The 21136-nt window shown below is 44.2% G+C and overlaps 1 protein-coding gene across 2 annotated transcripts in view; it reads left to right on the top strand.

Annotated features, from left to right (window-relative positions):
- Positions 1-21136, top strand: part of PTGR2 (prostaglandin reductase 2) — a 389700-nt gene that overhangs the window by 235338 nt on the left and 133226 nt on the right. For both annotated transcript variants that reach the window (XM_085627049.1, XM_085627050.1), the window contains one exon: positions 11614-11805. In XM_085627049.1, the coding sequence (XP_085483175.1) occupies positions 11614-11805 (192 nt within the window). The remainder of the gene's footprint in view (positions 1-11613; positions 11806-21136) is intronic.

Below are 21136 nucleotides of genomic sequence, written 5' to 3'. Positions count from 1 at the left end.
CGCACCACCTGAACAAAGGGCGCGTCGTCCGTCCGGATCATCCGGGCTCGATCCGTATGAAATGCTCCAAATCACCAATACTTGAAAGTAAAGGATGACGACGCCGTGTCTTGCAAAATACAAAATTTAATGCTCAGCTGTTGGACGCGTTTCGCCTGTCCCGCAGGCTTGTTCACCAACCGTTTACAATAAAGTTTGCCACCATTTTAAGACACTTACAGCGTGTCACGTGCACAAGAACTACAAATGCAGTGTATTCGACAACAGACTAGTAGTTTTTTCACATATATGTCAATTCGAAGTTTAACAATCTCTTAGCTTGATTATTTAAGAATCATTATTGATCCGAAAATTAAAAATAAAACTAAGTACCAAAAGAGCATCGAGCAAGTTAATGCAGGAAGACAAATTACGCGCTGTCATTCATTGTAAACCTCGTAATAATTGGTAATGTACCTGTCAAATGCTAATTGCATTTTTACTGCAAAACAATGCCGTGTTCTTTTGTCACATTATTATCAATGATGTTTGATATTAATCAAGACTGGTGTGTTGCCCAAGTGGGCCAAAATCTCCAAATTATTGAATACATCTGCAAATGTTACATTTTATAACAGTGCTCCCAAAATAAAAATAAAACAACTAAGAAAAGTGCTAATGTAAGAAATGGTTAAAAAGTGGTTAAAAAACGGGAAGGAAATTGGCTGCACTTAAACATTCAACCTAAATGGGTATACAGGTCTTCCTCAATATTAAGTCCTGTCGGGGTCTTGCAATTTAATTTGATTATATAAGAAGATTCTAGTCTTCTCAGTTGTTTTTCTTTGTTACCCCCTCTTTTGCTGCTCTTGACCGCATCGATTACAAAGTATGTCAAGCCTGTTATACTTTTGTCATGAAAGCGTTCAAAATGTCGCGCCACAGGGTACGATTTGTCACCATTTTTAATCGCTCTCAAATGCTGCAAAACACGTTTGTGCACAGGCAGGATTGTGCTGCCCACGTATCTCAGGCCACAAGGGCACTGAAGTACATAGACCGCAAAATCTGTCTTGCATGTGTAATATCCTTTGATTTTAAATATCTTGTCGGCAAAGCCTGATGTATATCTGGAGGTGTTCGTGCCATGAATACAGGCTTTACATTTTGTACATTTCACAAAACCTTCTTTTTTAGTGAGCCACATGGTGGCAGCTGTCTTGGTAGGCGGAGTTTTTAAAACATTGCTAACTAGCATTTGTTTGAAACTCTTCGCTTTCCTAAATGTTATTAGTGGTTGTTTCGTTACTAATTTACTTAGTGTTGGTTCACTATAGATCAAATGCCAGTGTTTGGTCAGGATGCTTCTTATTTTCTTATGCTGGACATTGTAAGTTGTTATCATCCTGCACTCATTTTTATTTTTATTGACATTCTCCAGTTTTTTCTTTGTATTGCTTTTGTTAAAAAGAATGTCTTCCCTTGTCCTTCTTTGTGCTTTCATTATGGCCGACCTTATGCACTCCTCAGAGTATCCTCTGGCCAGAAAACGCGACCGCAGTATAGATAGTTCTTTATCACAACTCTCTTGATTACTGCAGTTGCGCATAGTTCTTAGGGCTTCTCCGTACGGGATACTTTTAATCAGATTTTGAGGATGGAAGCTTTTGGCATGTAGCAAAGTATTGCCAGCCGTAGGCTTCCGGTATAGGGTAGTTTCCAGTTTATCATTGTTGATGAAAATAGACAGATCTAGAAAATTCACGTTGGTTTTACTGATGGTACTGGTGAATTTGAGATTTAGATCATTGTTTTGTATTCTGTCAATAATGATCTAAATCTCAAATTCACCAGTACCATCAGTACGGCTGGCAATACTTTGCTACATGCCAAAAGCTTCCATCCTCAAAATCTGATTAAAAGTATCCCGTACGGAGAAGCCCTAAGAACTATGCGCAACTGCAGTAATCAAGAGAGTTGTGATAAAGAACTATCTATACTGCGGTCGCGTTTTCTGGCCAGAGGATACTCTGAGGAGTGCATAAGGTCGGCCATAATGAAAGCACAAAGAAGGACAAGGGAAGACATTCTTTTTAACAAAAGCAATACAAAGAAAAAACTGGAGAATGTCAATAAAAATAAAAATGAGTGCAGGATGATAACAACTTACAATGTCCAGCATAAGAAAATAAGAAGCATCCTGACCAAACACTGGCATTTGATCTATAGTGAACCAACACTAAGTAAATTAGTAACGAAACAACCACTAATAACATTTAGGAAAGCGAAGAGTTTCAAACAAATGCTAGTTAGCAATGTTTTAAAAACTCCGCCTACCAAGACAGCTGCCACCATGTGGCTCACTAAAAAAGAAGGTTTTGTGAAATGTACAAAATGTAAAGCCTGTATTCATGGCACGAACACCTCCAGATATACATCAGGCTTTGCCGACAAGATATTTAAAATCAAAGGATATTACACATGCAAGACAGATTTTGCGGTCTATGTACTTCAGTGCCCTTGTGGCCTGAGATACGTGGGCAGCACAATCCTGCCTGTGCACAAACGTGTTTTGCAGCATTTGAGAGCGATTAAAAATGGTGACAAATCGTACCCTGTGGCGCGACATTTTGAACGCTTTCATGACAAAAGTATAACAGGCTTGACATACTTTGTAATCGATGCGGTCAAGAGCAGCAAAAGAGGGGGTAACAAAGAAAAACAACTGAGAAGACTAGAATCTTCTTATATAATCAAATTAAATTGCAAGACCCCGACAGGACTTAATATTGAGGAAGACCTGTATACCCATTTAGGTTGAATGTTTAAGTGCAGCCAATTTCCTTCCCGTTTTTTAACCACTTTTTAACCATTTCTTACATTAGCACTTTTCTTAGTTGTTTTATTTTTATTTTGGGAGCACTGTTATAAAATGTAACATTTGCAGATGTATTCAATAATTTGGAGATTTTGGCCCACTTGGGTAACACACCAGTCTTGATTAATATCAAACATCATTGATAATAATGTGACAAAAGAACACGGCATTGTTTTGCAGTAAAAATGCAATTAGCATTTGACAGGTACATTACCAATTATTACGAGGTTTACAATGAATGACAGCGCGTAATTTGTCTTCCTGCATTAACTTGCTCGATGCTCTTTTGGTACTTAGTTTTATTTTTAATTTTCGGATCAATAATGATTCTTAAATAATCAAGCTAAGAGATTGTTAAACTTCGAATTGACATATATGTGAAAAAACTACTAGTCTGTTGTCGAATACACTGCATTTGTAGTTCTTGTGCACGTGACACGCTGTAAGTGTCTTAAAATGGTGGCAAACTTTATTGTAAACGGTTGGTGAACAAGCCTGCGGGACAGGCGAAACGCGTCCAACAGCTGAGCATTAAATTTTGTATTTTGCAAGACACGGCGTCGTCATCCTTTACTTTCAAGTATTGGTGATTTGGAGCATTTCATACGGATCGAGCCCGGATGATCCGGACGGACGACGCGCCCTTTGTTCAGGTGGTGCGGTGATTGTTAACCGAGCAAGAAAAGTTGGCTGATATATATATATATATATATATATATATATATATTCACTGAAAAAACCATAGGTTTCACACATGTTATAGTTAGCGGAAATTTTACTGATAAAAAACCAATGAAATTGCCCCGTTATAGTTAGTGCTGGCAACTATAACTCACGCGACCGCAATCCTCTGCTGATGCTAATACTGTATTTAGACACTTATTTGCCCATGTCTTCTTCCATACATTTTTAGCTATACATATATTACAAATATTTTTTTTTATAAAGACACATATGTCATCAGCAGAAGATTGCGGTCGCGTGAGTTATAGTTGCCAGCCCTAACTATAACGGGGCAATTTCATTGGTTTTTTATCAGTAAAATTTCCGCTAACTATAACATGTGTGAAACCTATGGTTTTTTCAGTGAATTTGCAAGGTTTTTTAAATGCTAATTCCTAACTATAACGTGTGTGAAACCTATGGTTTTTTCAGTGAATTTGTACGGTTTTTTAAATGCTAAGTTACTTTACGCCATTCGAGGCGTGCGCGCCCACTTAACGCAGTGCGTTCCGTGCACGGTTTTTATCAACTTTAATAAGCCCTGTACATTTGGTGGCCTTCGGCCACCAAAAGCACAGGGGGTGGGGTCAATGTGGATAGTGTTTTTTTTATTTCGATTTTATAATTTCATGTTGCCAAAATATAGTTTTTTTACTGATGTAATAAGCCCTGTACATTCGGTGGCCTCCGGCCACCAAAAGCACAGGGGGTGGGGTAAGTGTGGATAGTGTTTTTTTTATTTCTATTTTTTACCGTACGCTTACGGTAAGCGTACGGTAAGCGTACTCAGCGAAATTGCCGAAAAAAAAATAAAACCGTTTTTGCTCTTGGGGGATGTTTGGGGACTCCCTCAACATGACTATGTGGGAGGGAGTTGTCAAAACAGCCCCGTAACATGTTTTTGGGCATCATGTTTGATAAATAACACTCAGTGCGAGAGACAAAATGGCGGACGCCGCTTCCTGGTTTCGGCCGATTCGAATGTTTACTAAGATCTAAGAGCCAATCAGAATCGCGCTCGCGCAAGCCACCCTACGCGTACGGTAAGCGTACGGTAAGCGTACCGTAAGCGGGCTCAGATATATATATTGATTTAAAGGCTATTTTCTCAGAATCTACTGAACAGATTTACACCAAACCTACAAAAGGCACTTCCTTGACCTACGGACTACCTCTCTGCCAAATTTCTAGTAATTCTGTTCAGCCGTTCGGGCTGTAGCTCGTTCTAAAGGTCCTATGGAAAAATGCATGGGAAAAACGCGTTTTGGGACCCCCCTTTTATCTCAGCCCCCGCTTGACTAATCCCCCCGAGACTTTCAGGGTAGGAGCGGAGCGTAGCGCCCCACCTATTTTGAGAAATTCGCGAGGATTCATCGACCGGCGCCAAAGTTATTCAAAATAGAATGTTGCGGATTTCCTATGGAAAAGGGGTCCTAACTATAACTACCTACTGGCGACCGCCAGTAGGTAATATATATATATATATATATATATATATATATATATATATATATATATATATATATATATATATATCTGAGTGGCTCTTCCTTGGGGCAACTTTCAGTGGATGGATATTGAGCGGCTGGCCCAGTTGCGGGAAAGCCCCACCACACGGTTGTGGGCTCGTGGGGACATCAACCGATGTCTTCAATTGCGGGAGTAAATTCCGGCGCGGATGGCGTAAAGATGCAGTGTGTTGTGCAGCGGGACTGGCCTTCACCCCACTGTGGGTTTAACTATTTCTAAATGCAGATTTCTTAACGGACTCACTTGAGGCTAATAACATTGCAACTACGGCACCCATAAGGCTGCGCAGGTGGCCACGCCCACTGGGGCGGGTTCTGGGACTTTAAAATGTGTTGCAATTTCCCGTCAGTTTTTCTGTATATCGCCAATGATTAAGGGCTGACACCCGAAACGCGTCTGGAGTGAACCACGAGATGACCAGTGCACCGCCCAATGCGACTACAGCTTCCGTGAATAAAGGATGGTTATGACTCTTACTGAGTGGCTCTTCCTTGGGGCAACTTTCAGTGGATGGATATTGAGCGGCTGACCCAGCCGCGGGAAAGCCACACCACATGGTTGTGGGCCCGTGGGGACATCAACCAATGTCTTCAATTGCGGGAGTAAGTTCCGGCGCAGATGGCGTGAAGATTCAGTGTGTTGTGCAGCGGGACCGGCCATCCCCCCACTGTGGATTTAACTTTTTTTAAATGCAGATTTCTTAATGTACTCACTTGAGGCAAATAACATTGCAACTACGGCACCCATAAGGCTGCGCAGGTGGCCACGCCTACTGGGGTGGGTTCCGGGACTTTAAAATGTGTTGCAATTTCCCGTTAGTTTTTCTGTATATCGCCAATGATTAAGGGCTGACACCCGAAACGTGTCTGGCGTGAAACATGAGGTGACCAGTGCACCGCCCAATGGGACCATAGCTTCCGCGAATAAAGGATGATTATGACTCTTACTGAATGGCTCTTCCTTGGGTCAACTTTCAGTGGATGGATATTGAGCGGCTGTCTCAGAGGTGGGTAGTCACTTACCCCAAATATTGACCCCGTTTCTTAGACAAGGTGATGCTGATACTTGTGATCCTTGGTGGTGATAGTATAGGTGATGGTGATTTTGGGTATGTTGATGGTGGTATTGGTGGTTGTGGTACTGGTGGTAGTGAAAGCGTGGTGTTGACTTATTGGTTGGTGGTGTGGAATTGGTGAGGGTGTTATTAATATTGGTGGTGGTATTAATGGTAGTTCTGATGGTGTTGTATTGGTTTAGTATTGTATTGTAATAGTATTGTAATTGCATTTGTATAGTGCTTACTATGCCGCTGACGAGGCGTCGAAGCGCTTTTTTCGGCGAGTAGCAAGCTACTCCGGGACCCATAGAGGATTAGTGTTGAGTTAGTATAGTGAAACATGCAAGTAAGTGGTGGATAGGTTAGTCAGTTATTTGTATTCGGAAGGATAGCAAAAGGATAGAAGAGGAAAAAGGTTTGTATTTATATTGCGCTTATTACCCCTGATGGGGTGTTGAAGCACGCTACTCAGGAAACCCATAAAGGATTAGTGGTGAATTAGTATGGTGAAATGTGTAAGTAATTTGACTGGTGGATATAAGTCTGTTATTTGGAGTGAGAAAGATAGCGGAGGGATAGAAGGGGAAGAAAGCTTTGTATTCATATAGCACCTGTTACCCCTGATGGGTGTTGAAGCGCTTTTCTGGTGAGTAGCTCGCTACTCCGGAATCCCATAAAGGATTAATGTTGAAAATTAGTATAGTGAAATATGAAGTAATTTGAGTGGTGGATATGTTATTCAGTTATTTGGATAGAGAAGGGCATGATAGAAGAGGGAAAGAGGTTTGTATTTATATAGCTCTAGCTACCCCTGATGGGGTTTTGAATCGCTTTTTTGGCGAGTAGCACGCGACTTTAGAACCATAAGCATTAGTGTTGAATTAGTATGGTAAAAACATTAAATTAATTTGAGTGGTGGATATGTTAGTCAGTTATTTGGATTGAGAAGGGTTGGGGAGGGGTAGAAAATGGAAAAAAAGGTTTGCATTTATATAGCGCTTGTAACCCTGATGTGGTGTTGAAATGCTTTATTGACGAGTGGCACACTATTCTGGAACCCATGAAGGATTAGTGGTGAGTTAGTATAGTGGAATATGGAATTTGAGAAGTGAACATGTTAGTCTGTTATTTTAATTGAAAAGGATAGTGGAGGGATAGAAGAGTGGGAACTGCATGAACCTGCAATGCAACACCTTTGAATTTATGAATGAATGAATCATTTCTTCATTGTTTGAGTTTATAAAAACCTTATACAATAACTTGATAAAAGTTATTCTCATCATTTCCCCAAGGGTTTTTTCTTGACCATTTCTTAAGTGCCACATTCAAATATTTAGCAATATGCCCTACTTACTTTGGAGTAGAGCCCCTTAAGTAAAATAATATAGCATCAGGTATAATTCTAATTCCTTTAGTCTTGAAGATTGCTTTTAAATTGTGTCTTGATTAATCAGGCATCTCTGGATACAGGCAATAAATATGTTCCAATGTTTCCAGTAACTAATTACAAATTTGGCATAAATTAGGAACTCTCATAGGGGATTTCCATAAGCTATCAAATTGTCTGAAACATAAGTATAAAAATCTGAAAATTAGAAATGATTTCTTAGCCTTCATGTTCACAATAAAAACCAGGGACGATTGTCGTTGCATGGAGTAGTAGCACATGGTGTACTTGTTGTTTTCTGTATTTTTGAGATAGCAGTATCTAATAAGCCAGTGGTTCCAAAACTTTTTCGACCCGCGGCTCCCTTTACCCATTGGCCAATGCCCATGGCTCCCCACTGATACTTTCTTTGGAGGGTGGGCCCAGCCTTGGGAGTACTTGCATTTTTCTCCCTGAAAATATTTGGGATGAAGCTGATGAAGGTATTATAATCATATACACACAGTGTTTCGTATTACTAAGGCAGCGCCTCTAATAAAATAGTCCTAGTTACACTTCTTTGCCCGTGCCTTTTTTGGAGTACCCTCTCAAACGTTTTTATCCCACTTACAGTGCTAGATAGCACCTCTACGCATGAAGGCCCCATTGCCAAAGTGTTGCGTGCGCCACTAACCTGAAAATAGGCCCAATCCACAGGAACGAAGAGAAGCTTCCCACACTCCCAAAGACACCACCAAATATGAAGAGTCAGTAGTTCTCATACAAGATAACTAACAGAAGGAGATGTGGGGAATAAACTCAGGACAAGCGACCACTTCTTAATACCCCCAGCAGGCTCAAGGGCGTCAGGTCAGAGGAGGAGACAGAATGTGTAGTAGCCTAATGGAAAGAAAATAAACAACTATCAGAAGTTTCCCCCCCACAGCTACACCAGAGATGAATAAGTCATCATATAGAATGCTTGTTCTGCAGAGACGAAGAATCCACTTACCAGCTGGACATCTCCGCGGGAAACATAAAGGCAACAGATTGCATAAAACAGGGTTTGCAGGCAAATGCTTCTTTGCTCTCAAACGCAGTCGTGGTAGTGGTCGGTAAAATAATGAGCACAGTGCAAGGAAACCTTCCTTGTATGTATTGTCAGGATGGGGAAATAATGTCAGAAAGTCCAACTAAAAAATGCTTCCCCACTTGAGAGAAGCAAATGTGCGATGCGCGTTTTAAAATAATGTGGTAGGTTTTTGTCGTGAATGTGTCCAGAAAACAGAAAGAGAGGTGCGAGGAATCACAAGGCAAAAGAATATAGGGCAGTCAGGAGCCGGGACTGACACGAAGACGCGGCCGCGATTAATTAGCATGCAGACGCGGCCGTGGGTCACTTTCAAAAAGATGCGGCCGCGGTAAACTTACATGCAGACGCGGCCGAGAGTCAGCTACCAATGGTATGTGGGAAGTCAGTGGAGAGGAATAGTAGCGGCTAGTGTTATAGGGACAAACACGTCCACTTTGCCTGTCAGCGCTTGAGGAGTCCGGAGCGCTGGAAACCAGCTCCTGGAAACGGAAAGGGGGCGTGGAGTCGGGTCAGGAACCGAAAGCCAAGCATAGGCTCATTCGGCTGACCAGGATTTAAAACTAAAGGGAGAGTGTGCAATCACCCTCACCTCCTTACGCCAGCGTAGCAAGGGTCTCTTCAAAGAGCCCTTCATCTCTGCAGGACATGCCTCCTAAGCAACTAATGTCTAATCCATCTAATTAAACAGGATGCTTGGGCTCTGACACAAAGTGTTTCTGCGCTTGAAGAATATTTGCATGCACTTCCATTTCTATCCATGTCATACGTGCAAACACACCTGTCTCAGCAGGGTGACTTTTTTAAACCACATACAGCTTTATTATTGCTGTCTCCTCTCTAAATTTGTCTCCAAATCAATGCAAGTAAAATAACTTCCTCTGATTTTATTTTTTTTAAACACCTCTCTTTCTTGCTTCCAAATGTTGGTCATTATGCCGTATACAGAGTTTTACTTCCATGTGCTCAAGGAGAGAGCAGGCCTGTCTGGAAATGTGTGTGTACTGAAAGAAATGTGTACTGGAAGTACCTATGGTTCAAGTACAAATGTCAATACTTAATAATGCGTAGTGTGTTTAACAAACAGGACAACTGTACTTTCCTGATAATTTGCATTGGTGTAAAATGCATTTGGAAAAAAACAAAACTATTAACGAGTCTAACAAAAACAATCGGGCATCTTCCGCTTACTTTGGGAGTGTTGGAACGTGGGGATCCAGTGAAATATGGAGGTCATCTCCCTCGACCTGCCATCAATTAAGCACTACCTTTACGGCTTTAGGCATGTCACTTACAAATCATCATCATCATGCAATTAAGTGTAATTAGTTTAACAGAAGCCAACAGACCCTTCAACATTAAATGCATTAAAGTGCTTGGTATGCGGCTCCCCTGGCTAGGTTTGATGGTTCCCCAGGGAGCCACAGCGCACAGTTTGGGAAACACTGGACTAGGAGGTGCTGCTTGAAGCTTACTAAAGCTAAGTAAGGGGACCAGGGAGAAGCTGAAGAACAACTGGCAGATATCAAGGAGGTTTCCTGCAAGGGAGGCATGTTACAGCTGTTTCACCTCCTCCTCCATGATTTTGGAAATGCTAGACACATTTGACAAAGCCAATAGGGAGTCCCTAGGATCCTTGATGACAGTCAACATCATTGACCACAAGCACCTACATCCTTGAACTCCTACAGTGCTTGATACGTTGTTTGTGCTGAGGCTTGTTTTGACTAACAATCTTCCACTGCAACCTGACACAGCAGTCATAAATGGGCCCTTCTCTCCTAAAGCTGGTGAACATGCTATGCTCTTCGCGATTCAGAACTTTTAAATCATCTATTTAATATCTATGTCTGGCCACAGGCTTAAGTTGTGAGGACCTTTAGGCTGGTGTACAATATGTATGTAGATGACACCCAGCAAGGAGTCTGAAAGGCTTGGGCGGGACAGGTCAGAGGTGGCTGGATGTTATTATGGCATGCATTGGAGCTACACAAAGGTTGTTTCAACACATTTGGATGGAGGTTGTTGTGATGAGACTCACTCTCCCTTCTCAGGTGCCATCAACTGCTTGGGATTTCTAGGGCCATCATTTTCTTCAAGCCCAGTGCTGTGCCATGTAGGAGTATTTTTTTGTTAAAAAGGTTTGTCCCTAAAGAGTCAAATTCAACATGCCCAGTGGTTACCAGAACGGTTATGTAAAATAGACAAGAGCTAACGTGGTGAATGCTGGAGACAATGTGGTGAAGCAGGAACGAAATTACATAGACTATGGCCCTGTCCAAAACTCTCATAGTTTTGGGATGAGTCATATCATGCAAATCTCAAATGGGTGTAGATACATGCCTTCAGCTGGTCATCCTAGTCACACTCAAATAAAGGGAGAGTGATATCTCAGCTACTTCTGGGGTTTCAAACAGACAGACCTCTCTCTGTTGGACCAGGAAATCTCCCCAACATGCGACTTGTGCTTTTAGAGGATATGGACTCTCATGGGGAATGAGAAACGAGGATAAGATTAGAAGAAAAAAATATCACACACATTTAATTGACTTTAGAAATCTGTTCTACTTCACCTAAAAAAACAACAAATAGGGTTTTTTTTGGCCCGAGGAGACTGAGGGCCTTAGGCCTGATGGAGACCAAACAATTCCTCCTGTACAGCAGGATCAACCAAGTTGAATACTTGCCAATGAAGCATAGTGGTATATAGCATAGTGTGGAGTAGGGTTCCTGCAAGTGGGCAGTGGTAGGTGGTGAGGTTTTGCAGTTGGGGGGGAATATCCATCTTATGCTGTAAGGTTAGAAAATATTTTCTATATTATTTTACAGAACTATTGAACATAAGTCTGCTTTTCATACCCAACCCTATCTATCTTCATTGGTCAGTGTCACTGTGTTTGACGTTTGGGTTTAAAAACACCCCTTACGTTCCAGGGCTTGTTGGTGCATGCCAAGAAATGGACTTTCCTAATTCAAGCTTTTTCTTTTAGCGTTGCCGGATGAATGATGACACTGGGGCTGAATACATGCAGCCTTGGCAAGTTGATGAACCCGTGGATGGTGGTGGAGTGGGGGTAGTGCAGGAGAGTAACCACTGTGACTACGTCACTGGGGATTTCGTGACTTCCATGACCTGGCCATGGCAGACAACAGTCGTTATAGAAGGAGAGCTGATTCAGAAGGTAAGAATGTACTCTTCTTCTAAAGCAGTGCATTTTCCTACTTTTCATATACTTTCTAATGAATAGATGTAGGGTAGTTTTAAATGATCAAAACACACCCCTTTGGGTTGATATTGAATTTTTTTTCAGATAAAAACGTTTATCAAATGCACACTCAGTGTATCTATAAATTCATGGAGGGAGATTGTCGAACTTCATACAGGGTAAATTGACCTGACCTAAATTTAACTCGCCTGTTATGACACCTTACCTGGAATCACACTCTCTTCATTAAAAGCTAGCAACAAGCACTGCTATGTCCATTCAAAAATTGTCTAGAAACCACAAGGTTATATTGCCTTCCTGCTCTGCAAAATCTCAGCTTGCGTTATCTTTTTTTTTCCTTTATTCTGAATGAGCTAACTAATTAACTTGGTCTACTGTATTTTAAGGAGTAATTTTTTTTGTAGGGAATCTTCCAACAGTGTCTTTGACTCCGTGCTCTTCATTATCTTGCAAAACCTAATGAATATAGTGCATTCAGCTCTACACTGATTCCCCAATTTATTCACCTTTGCTCAAAGTTGTATTATACAGTTTACTGCACATTGCAGGAACTCTGCATGGTGTGCCTGAACGTTGACACTTTGTCTTCCTTCCTTTAAAGCCAGTCCTGTTGATGTAGTACTACCTGCCAGGTTTGCAAAGGGGATATTATGTAAGCTGCCCTGAGAATGCCTTCTGACCATTGCTTACCATTGCTTTTGTGATCTGTAACTCACATTTTCTTGCTTTCTGTTTTCTGAGTTTATTTGTTTTAGACTGTCCAGCATGTCCTTGCCACTCCAGTGGAGCATTGCCTGTTCGCTACTACTCACTTTCTCTAAAGTGGCCTTTAAATTTAGTTCTTGTCATATTTGCTGTGCATTCAAAGACAGATGTCAGGCTCTGTCTTCCGAGGGAGCTTGGTGTTGACTTTTCTTACCCTGACTTCAAAATGGGAGGATTTATGTGACAATCATGCGGGGTACTGGGAATGTGCTGGAGGAAGACTTTACAATGTTATTTTTTTCTACCACACAACAAAATTTAAATGTCTGTAAATAAACTGCAAATATTTCAGAGTATATCAGAATTAGGAAACACAAATGAAGCACTTTTTTGTAATTCTGAAGTGTGGAGGAAACAAATATTTTGATATGATCACATCAATATACTTGGTGGTGCTATATCCGCACATTGTCTTTTGTGCACTGCATAGTTTTATCAGTAAAACTGTATGTCTTTGCAAAATGTAATGGTCATTTCAATTGAAAATGTGTTATTTGTAATGGCAGTACACTGCTACACCATGCATACTCCACACTACACAACTACTCTCTATGACACTCTACTCTAGTATATGTCAGCCCACTCTACTTCACGATGCACTACGACATTCTACTCTCATCTATGCTACGCCACTCCACTCCCTCTTCGCCACGCAACTCCACTCCACGGTACTCCACACCACGATACTCCACTTTACGATGGTCTACTCTATGCCACTTTCCACCATGATACTCCACTCTACGTCATTCTACTCCAGGACACTCTCCTTCACTCTACACCACTGAATGCCACTCTCACGCTCTACATTACTCCATCCTATGACACTCCATGCTACGGTGCTCAACTCTACGACACTCAACAACACACCACTTTATGACACTCCACACCACAACACTCCACGCTACGCCACTCCACAACACTCTACTCTACACCACTCCACTCTACTCCACTTTGACGCACTACACCACTCCACTCTATAACACGCCACTGTACGCCACTCCACTACTGAACACTCTGCTCCACTTAATGACACTTTACTCCACACTATGCTATGCCATTCTATGCCCCTCCACTTCACACTATGCTATGCCACTCTACGCTCCTCCACTTTATGCCCCTCCACTCTACGCCACAGCACTCAACGTCACTCCTCGCCACACCACTCTACTCAATCACACTTTACTTACCTCTACAATACTTTACTCCCTATGCTATGCCACTCTACGCGCCTCCACTCACCTCTTCACTCCTACACTCCTACACTTATTGCTGCCACTCTACGCCACAGCACTCAACATCACTCCTCTCCACACCACTCTACAACACAACATCCATTCTAATCCACGACACTCCACTCTAATCCACGACACTCCACTCTACAAAATTCCAATCTGCGACACTCCACTCTAAGACACTGAGGTAGTTCCTCTTGAGAGTTAGTTAGGGCCCTAATCAAAATTGAATCAACAGACCTGACCAAGAGGTTCACGGGGGAACCAGATGGTCAGATCTTAATGCCGACACACACCCAGATAGGTGTCATGCTTCATCATAGGGCGCTCCTCGTCAGGCCGGCGCTGCAATGCCTGACAGGCATGGGGGCTCTTTAGTGGAGATCTTTTGATCCAAACACACCGTTGGCTGAATCCATGTGTGGGATCATAGAAATAGGGAAATTCCATGGCGGAGCCAGTGGTCCAATTATGTAATAGGGCAGTTGGACCGCTGTTGCCGCGCAAGCACGAGTCTGGCGGTCCTCGGACAGCCAATCTCATATTTACAGCCTAAGTGCTTGTCCTTTCAGGTGAGGTCACTTTATGGTATGAGCTGTTGTGATAGAGACAACATTTGTGTGCACTCTTTCCTTATTGTTTTTTAAGCTCTGAGTTGTTGACATTATGCTCATAGTGAGATGTTTATTCCTTTGGTTGTTGTCTAATGATCTGATGGGCTGATACTATGCAAAATAAACAGATGTTTTTTCCTCCCCCTTGCAACATCTTTGAGGAGTCATGGGTCGGCAGGTTGGTTCCTCAGGGATTCCATGTAGAGGAAAGCTTACGAGAGTGAACTGTGACATAAGCAAGGTTGTATTAACAGCCAAAGATAAGGATGTGTCTAGAACTGTGTTTGCAGGCGGTGTCAGGAGGCCATTTTGGAAACAGCTGTCTGTAAGTCAATTTAAGTTCACTTCACATATGTTAGGTAGCAGCAAGAGATATTTCAGTAAATAAGGATGGCCATGTGCTTTGAACTCAGCTTCCAAGTGGCGTCTGAGGTCCAAGTGACCTCTAAGGTGGCTATCCTTTGGCCGCATTCCAGCAAGTAGGGCACTTAGCTGGTACAGACGAAGGCTCTTCGTGGATCTTGGTTAAAAATCTCATGTTAATGATATCAAATTTCCTGGAAGCAAGGGAAATGGGCCTACTAAATGTGTAATCTCCAAATATAATTTATATGCCTTTTTTCCGGGTGCTACTGGATGTGGTGAGAGCATGGTTAGGAACCTCTGTATTGTAGGCAGGCGATTTCAATTGCGTAATGTTGGTATCAACTGGCAGGGTGCTCCCAAGGATGCAGCTACTATTTAAGCATTCAAACCTCGTTCAAAATTTTGAAATGGTAGACATGTGATGGGCACAGCACCTGGGAGATTGGATCTTCTCTTTTAACTCACCACCGCATGGGTCATACAGTATACTAAATTATGTTTGGTTAAGCAACCAAACTTGTATGACAGGTTCTCAGAGGCGAAATATATGGGTAGAATACTATCTGATATTTACCAATATACCTTACCGATACTCATTATGGTGTGAGGCCCCAATTTTTACTCAAAGCAGAATAACATAATGACATAGGATTCAGGATAGGCTCTCACATTAATTGAAGCATTGTTTCTGGGGCACAGGCTCCTCGAAGGTAAACTAATGGAACGCTGGGAAGGTGGTAGTGAGAGAAGTATGCCTGTGAGTGTTGTATGGGAGTGTGGTATGGAGTCAGTAGACTACTGCACAGAGATATAGGGGAGGATAGCTGGCTGGAAGAGAGGGTGGGTATTGCATTGCATTCCTGAGAGATGGCCATTAATAAACACAAATGCAGACTAAAGGAATTGCATAATAAACTCGACAAATGCTCTTACACCACATACCAACGTAGGTTATACAGAGAGGTTGATAAGTCAGTGGAAATGCAGACCTGGTTGATAAAGTGAGAGCCCCTTCACAAGGAAATCCTGCAAATAGTGGATTAAACTGGAACAGTAAGCTATGATGGTAACCAAGCCCAACAATTAACCCCATAGATTATAAATCCAGTATACCCTTGTGCAGGATTAAAGCACACATCAAGATAATAAGCAAAGCTTTAGTGGAAAGACTAATTAAAGTAGTTCCAAATTCCAACACTAATGAACAAAGATCCGTGTTTGTTTATACCTGGACGGAAAACAATCAAATGTGTGCAGACTTGCTTACGTCTAGCACTCACTAGAAATCAATCAATCAATCAATCAATCAGGGGAATTGTAAGCACGCTACTCCCCCGTGAGTAGTCGAAGAGCCAGGTCTTGAGCGTCTTCCTGAAGATGTTTGGGGGGGCGTGTCTGATGTCGATCGGGAGCTCGTTCCAGGTGTTGGCCGAGATGTAGGAGAAGGTTCTTCCATCTGTTCTGGCTCTGGGGATGCGCGGGGTTTTGACGAGGGCGGCGGATCGGAGGTTTCTCTTGGGTACGTGGAAGGAAATTCTCTTGTTGAGGTATTGGAGGCCGGAGTTGTGGAGTCATTTGTAGGCGCGATTGAGTATCTTGAAAGTGACTCTCTTCTCAACGGGGAGCCAGTGGAGGTTCCGTAGGTGTTGGATGGTGTGTTCGTGTTGAGGAATGCCGAGGACGAGTCTGGCTGCGGTGTTCTGTATGGTCTGGAGCTTGCGGAGAAGAGACTTGTTGATCCCGGCGTGGAGGGTGTTTCCGTAGTCCAGCCTGCTGGTTATGAATGCGTGGGTGACGGCTTTCCTTGATTCAGGGGGGATCCTCTTGAAGGTCATTCGGAGGGTCTTGAAGCAGCTGGAGGCGACGGTGTTGACTTGTCGGGTCATGGAGAGAGAGGAGTCGAGTACGATGCTGAGGTTTCGGGCGTGGTTTGTGGGGATGGGGGGGCTGCCGAGGGCAGTGGGCCACCAGGTGTTGTCCCATGCCTAGGGGGAGGGTCTGAGAATGAAGACGTCTGTCTTCTCCCAGTTGAGCTTCAGGCAGTTTCTGCTCATCCAGGATGCAACGTCCTTCAATCCTTCCTGGAAGTTGAGTCTGGTGGTGATTGGGTCCTTGGTGAGGGAGAGGATGAGCTGGGTGTCGTCAGCGTAGGATACTATGCTGAATCCTTGCTGTCTGACGATGGCTGTGAGGGGGGCCATGTAGATGTTGAAGAGCATGGGGCTGAGTGATGATGCTTGGGGCACTCCGCGGTTGATTTCCATGGGTTCGGAGAAGAAAGGTGGCAGTCTGATTATTTGGGTTCTGCCGGTGAGGAACAAGCAGATCCAGTCGAGGGCAGTTCCTTGCATGCCAACGTCATGGAGTCTGGAGGTGAGTGTGTGGTGGGAGACTGTGTCGAACGCTGCAGAGAGGTCATGTAGGATCAGGGCCCCGGTGTGTCCTTGGTCGAGGAGAGTGCGGTTGTCGTCTGTGGCGGCCAGTAGAGCGGTCTTGGTGTTGTGGTTGCTGTGGAATCCGGATTGGGAGGGGTCGAGGATGGAGTTTTCTTCAATGAATTTGGTTAGTTGTGCATTGACGGTCTTCTCTGTGATTTTGGCCATGAAGGGGAGAAGGGAGACGGGTCGGTAGTTCTTGAGGTCGATGGGGTCTGCTAAGGGCTTCTTGAGTAGGGGTCTGACTTCTGCGCTTTTCCAGTCATCGGGAAAGATGCTGGTCTTGAAGGTGGCATTGATGGTGCGTCGTAGTTCTGGAGCGATGGCGACTGTGAAAAAATGTGCGTGGGCAGGGGACCGTGGGGGCTCCTGAATGGATGCCTTTCATGGTCGAATTGGTGTATTTGGTGGTGACTGGGGTCCAGGAGCAGATGGTGGACTAGATGGCGTAGCTGGAGAAGGAAGTGGTTTCGGAGTTGGGTGTCTGGTCATCGAAGTTGCCGTAGAGTCCCTTGATTTTTAGATGGAAGTAGGATCCACGCTTGTTGCAGAGGTCCTGGGAAGGGGTGATGTCTGTGGTTTCGCTGGGGGGCTTGGTGAATACCTGGATGATGCTGAAGAGTTGCTTGGAGTTGCAGGTGTTGGCTAGGATCTTGTTTTGTTTGAAGGTCCTTTTGGTGGATCTGATGCGTTGGTGTTATTCCATCATGGCGTTTTTGTAGGTGGTGCGATCGTCTGACGTTTTGCTGTTTCTCCAGTTCTTCTCGAGACGTCTGCAGGTGCATCTGGATTCTTGGAGGTCGGGGTGAACCAGGTGGCTTTCCTGGGGCGCTGTCTGTCAGGGGTGCGTAGTGGTGCAAGCTTGTCTGCGCATCCATCTGTGGAGTCCTTTGGCTGCGAGGTTCGTGCCTGTAGAGGTGGTGGGGGTGTTGCGGTTGAGGGTGGAGTTGAGTTGTTCTTCAGTGACTTTGTTCAAGTTCCTTCATGGGGTGAGCAGTGCAGGTTTGGGCGGCGTGGGTCTTTCGACGTGGAAGTGTACGCACTGATGGTCTGTCCACGGGGGTTGCGTGGTGTGGCTGAAGTGGATGTGGTTACCTCCTGCAAAGATGGGGTCGAGGGTGTGTCCTGCCTTGTGGGTGGGCATGGTGACAAGCTGTTTTAGACCGATGTTGGCGAGGTTGTCCAGGAAGGTGGTGGAGTTGGGGTCGCTGCAGTTGTTGGGTGGAAGTTCAAGTCTCCGACGAGTATGTAGTCCATGGAGGCGATAGCGTGGGGTGCGATGAGGTCGGCGACGGTAGTGGCAAATGAAGCGCGGAGTCCGGGGGGTCTGTGGGTGAGGGTGCCACGGAGTGTGGTTCCAGGGCTGGTCTGGATCTGGAAGTGAAGGTGTTCGGTGGTGGGGAAGAAGTCCTTCGTGGTAGAGCAACGGAGAGTCGGAGGGAGCTCTTGTGTATGATGGCGAGTCCTCCTCCTGGGCGGTTGGGGCGGGTCTTCTTCTGGATCTTGTATCTGTCGGGGATGGTGGTGACGATGTCGGGCGGAGAAGGCGCTGGTCCAGGTTTCTGTAAAGAAGGTGACGTCTGGCGTGAGGGTGTCGAGGAGGTCCCAGATCTCTACGGCGTGTCTGTGCAGGGAGCGCACGTTGAGGAGGATGCACCTCAGGGCTTCGGAGGTGTTGGCGTTCGGTGCGGGGGCTGTGAGGATGCAGTCGGAGGTGAAGGATTGCCAGCAGTGACAACAGGAGAACTGGCCGTGGGTGGTGTTCGGCTTCGACGCTGGTAGTTGTTGTTCCTTCCGGGGTTGAGTGCGAGGAGGCCAGCGGAGTTGTAGCATTGGGAGGTCGAAGATCCAGGGTTCGGGTCGCGGACGTCCGCAGACGGGCTTCCCTTTGGCGTGCCCGCTGCATGTGGCCGCCATTAAGTAGGGAAGGGGGAGAGAAGCGCAGCTGGGAGGCGGGAACCGGCGGGGGGAGGGGCCACGGGGACAGCAGCGGCAGGAAAAGGGCACAGAGAGCAACGGGCTCAGAAAGGAAGAAAAACTGCAAAGTTAAACACAGGCACCAGTACAATAACAAGACAGTGAAGAGGCTAGAAGGAAGACAGAAAAACGGGCACAGAAAGACAGAAAACGGCGCAAACACAGAGACAGACAACAGCGGCCAGCAGAAGAGCAAGGCTCTCCCACTAGACCATCAGGGATGAGGCGCAGGCAAGAGCCTGCGGGTGGAGGAGGGCTGTAGCATCGGGTGGTAGATCATCCATGCAAATTAGGAGTAAGACATATGTAGCAGAGATAACTCCACGTTTATTCCAGTACAGCTGAGTACATCCAGAGATCAGCAGCTCATCCAGTATAACTGACACTCAGTTAGAATCACACTCATACCCTAACATTCCTAATACAGATGTAGATTCTATTCCTACCCACGAGCCCACTTAAAGTGATACAACATCACTACACATCTCCCTTCTTAATAATACTTTGTATTCACAAAAATACATTTACAAAACTCACACACACTTAGTTACAAAAATCATAACAACACAATTTACAAAAAATACGCTACTTACAAATAACGAAACCATCAAGTTTCCGGGGAGTAGTGATACACCTGCCAAACCTGCTTACCCTACTCCCAGTTGCACAATCCTTGAAGGGCTCTTCACACTGTGCTGCTACTTTACCACTTTTACCCAGAACTTGACCATCCTTCAGCACACTCCCTTCCAAGGTTTCCCCACCAATAACATTCCCCTCATCAGAGACAACTTCAGCTGCTCCATTTTGCTCCATCTGAGAACCCAAAGGTTCCATGGACTGCGTACACTCACCCATATCTATATCCCCACGTCTTTCATTACCATCTCCTACAGACGGGAAAACATCCATCCACCAATATGCTCTTCCTTCCTCTAAAATATTATTTTTTTCTTTACTTTGGTCCTGTGACAAAGCAATGCGGCTCATATGATGGACACTTCCATCATCAAGTTGCACTGTGTTCCTCATAACTTTTGTAACAGTCTTAGGTTCTGAAAATCTGGGTTGTAATTTGCCAGATTTTCTAGCAATTTTGACCCTTACCCATTGTCCAACCTGAACACACGGTTCTTTTGTACCGTGTTTGTTATCAAAATATGATTTATTCTTCCCTTGTGAAGCCTTCATAGCTTCTTTTACACGTTCAGCATCCCAATCATACTTTCTACTCCTGCCAATCCACCCCGGATTAATTTTACAATATGGAAATCTCCCCCGCATTATCCCAAAAGGACTCTCCCCAATAGTGTCATGTGGGGTGATTCTGTATGACCAGACTAACCTGTCCAATTCATCATCCCAATTCTTATTACCTTTCTTCGCCAATTGCAAAACACCTTTCAAAACCCTGTTAACCCTTTCTACCACCGAATTACCTCTAGGGTGATATAAAGCTGTAAACCGTTGCTGAACACCAGTACACTCCATAAATTTTCTCATCAAATCAGACTTGAATTGAACACCATTGTCTGTAAGGATGCGTGCAGGAAAACCCTCTCTAAGAAAGCATCTTTGTAAGAAATTAATAACCGTTTCAGTGTTCACCTTCATCACCACTTCAACCTCAATCCACCTGGAAAACATGTCCACAAGCACAACTAAGTACTTGGTAACCCCATCTTGCCATTCCACAGGACCCATAATGTCTAAAGCGACTTCTTCCCAAGGCAAATCCGGGCATGACAACGAAGACATTGGGGGATTGAGTGTCTTCTGTGCTTTATCCGAAGATTCACAACTGATGCAATCCCTTACAAACCGTTCAATTTCCAAATCAATTCTTGGCCACCAATATAACGCCTTAATGTTCCTTTTGGTGCGAGAGACTCCAGGG

The sequence above is a fragment of the Triturus cristatus genome, chromosome 9 (assembly GCF_964204655.1).
Source record: "Triturus cristatus chromosome 9, aTriCri1.1, whole genome shotgun sequence".
NCBI classification, from domain to species: Eukaryota; Metazoa; Chordata; class Amphibia; order Caudata; family Salamandridae; genus Triturus; species Triturus cristatus.
This window is presented reverse-complemented; position numbering and strand designations above follow the sequence as displayed.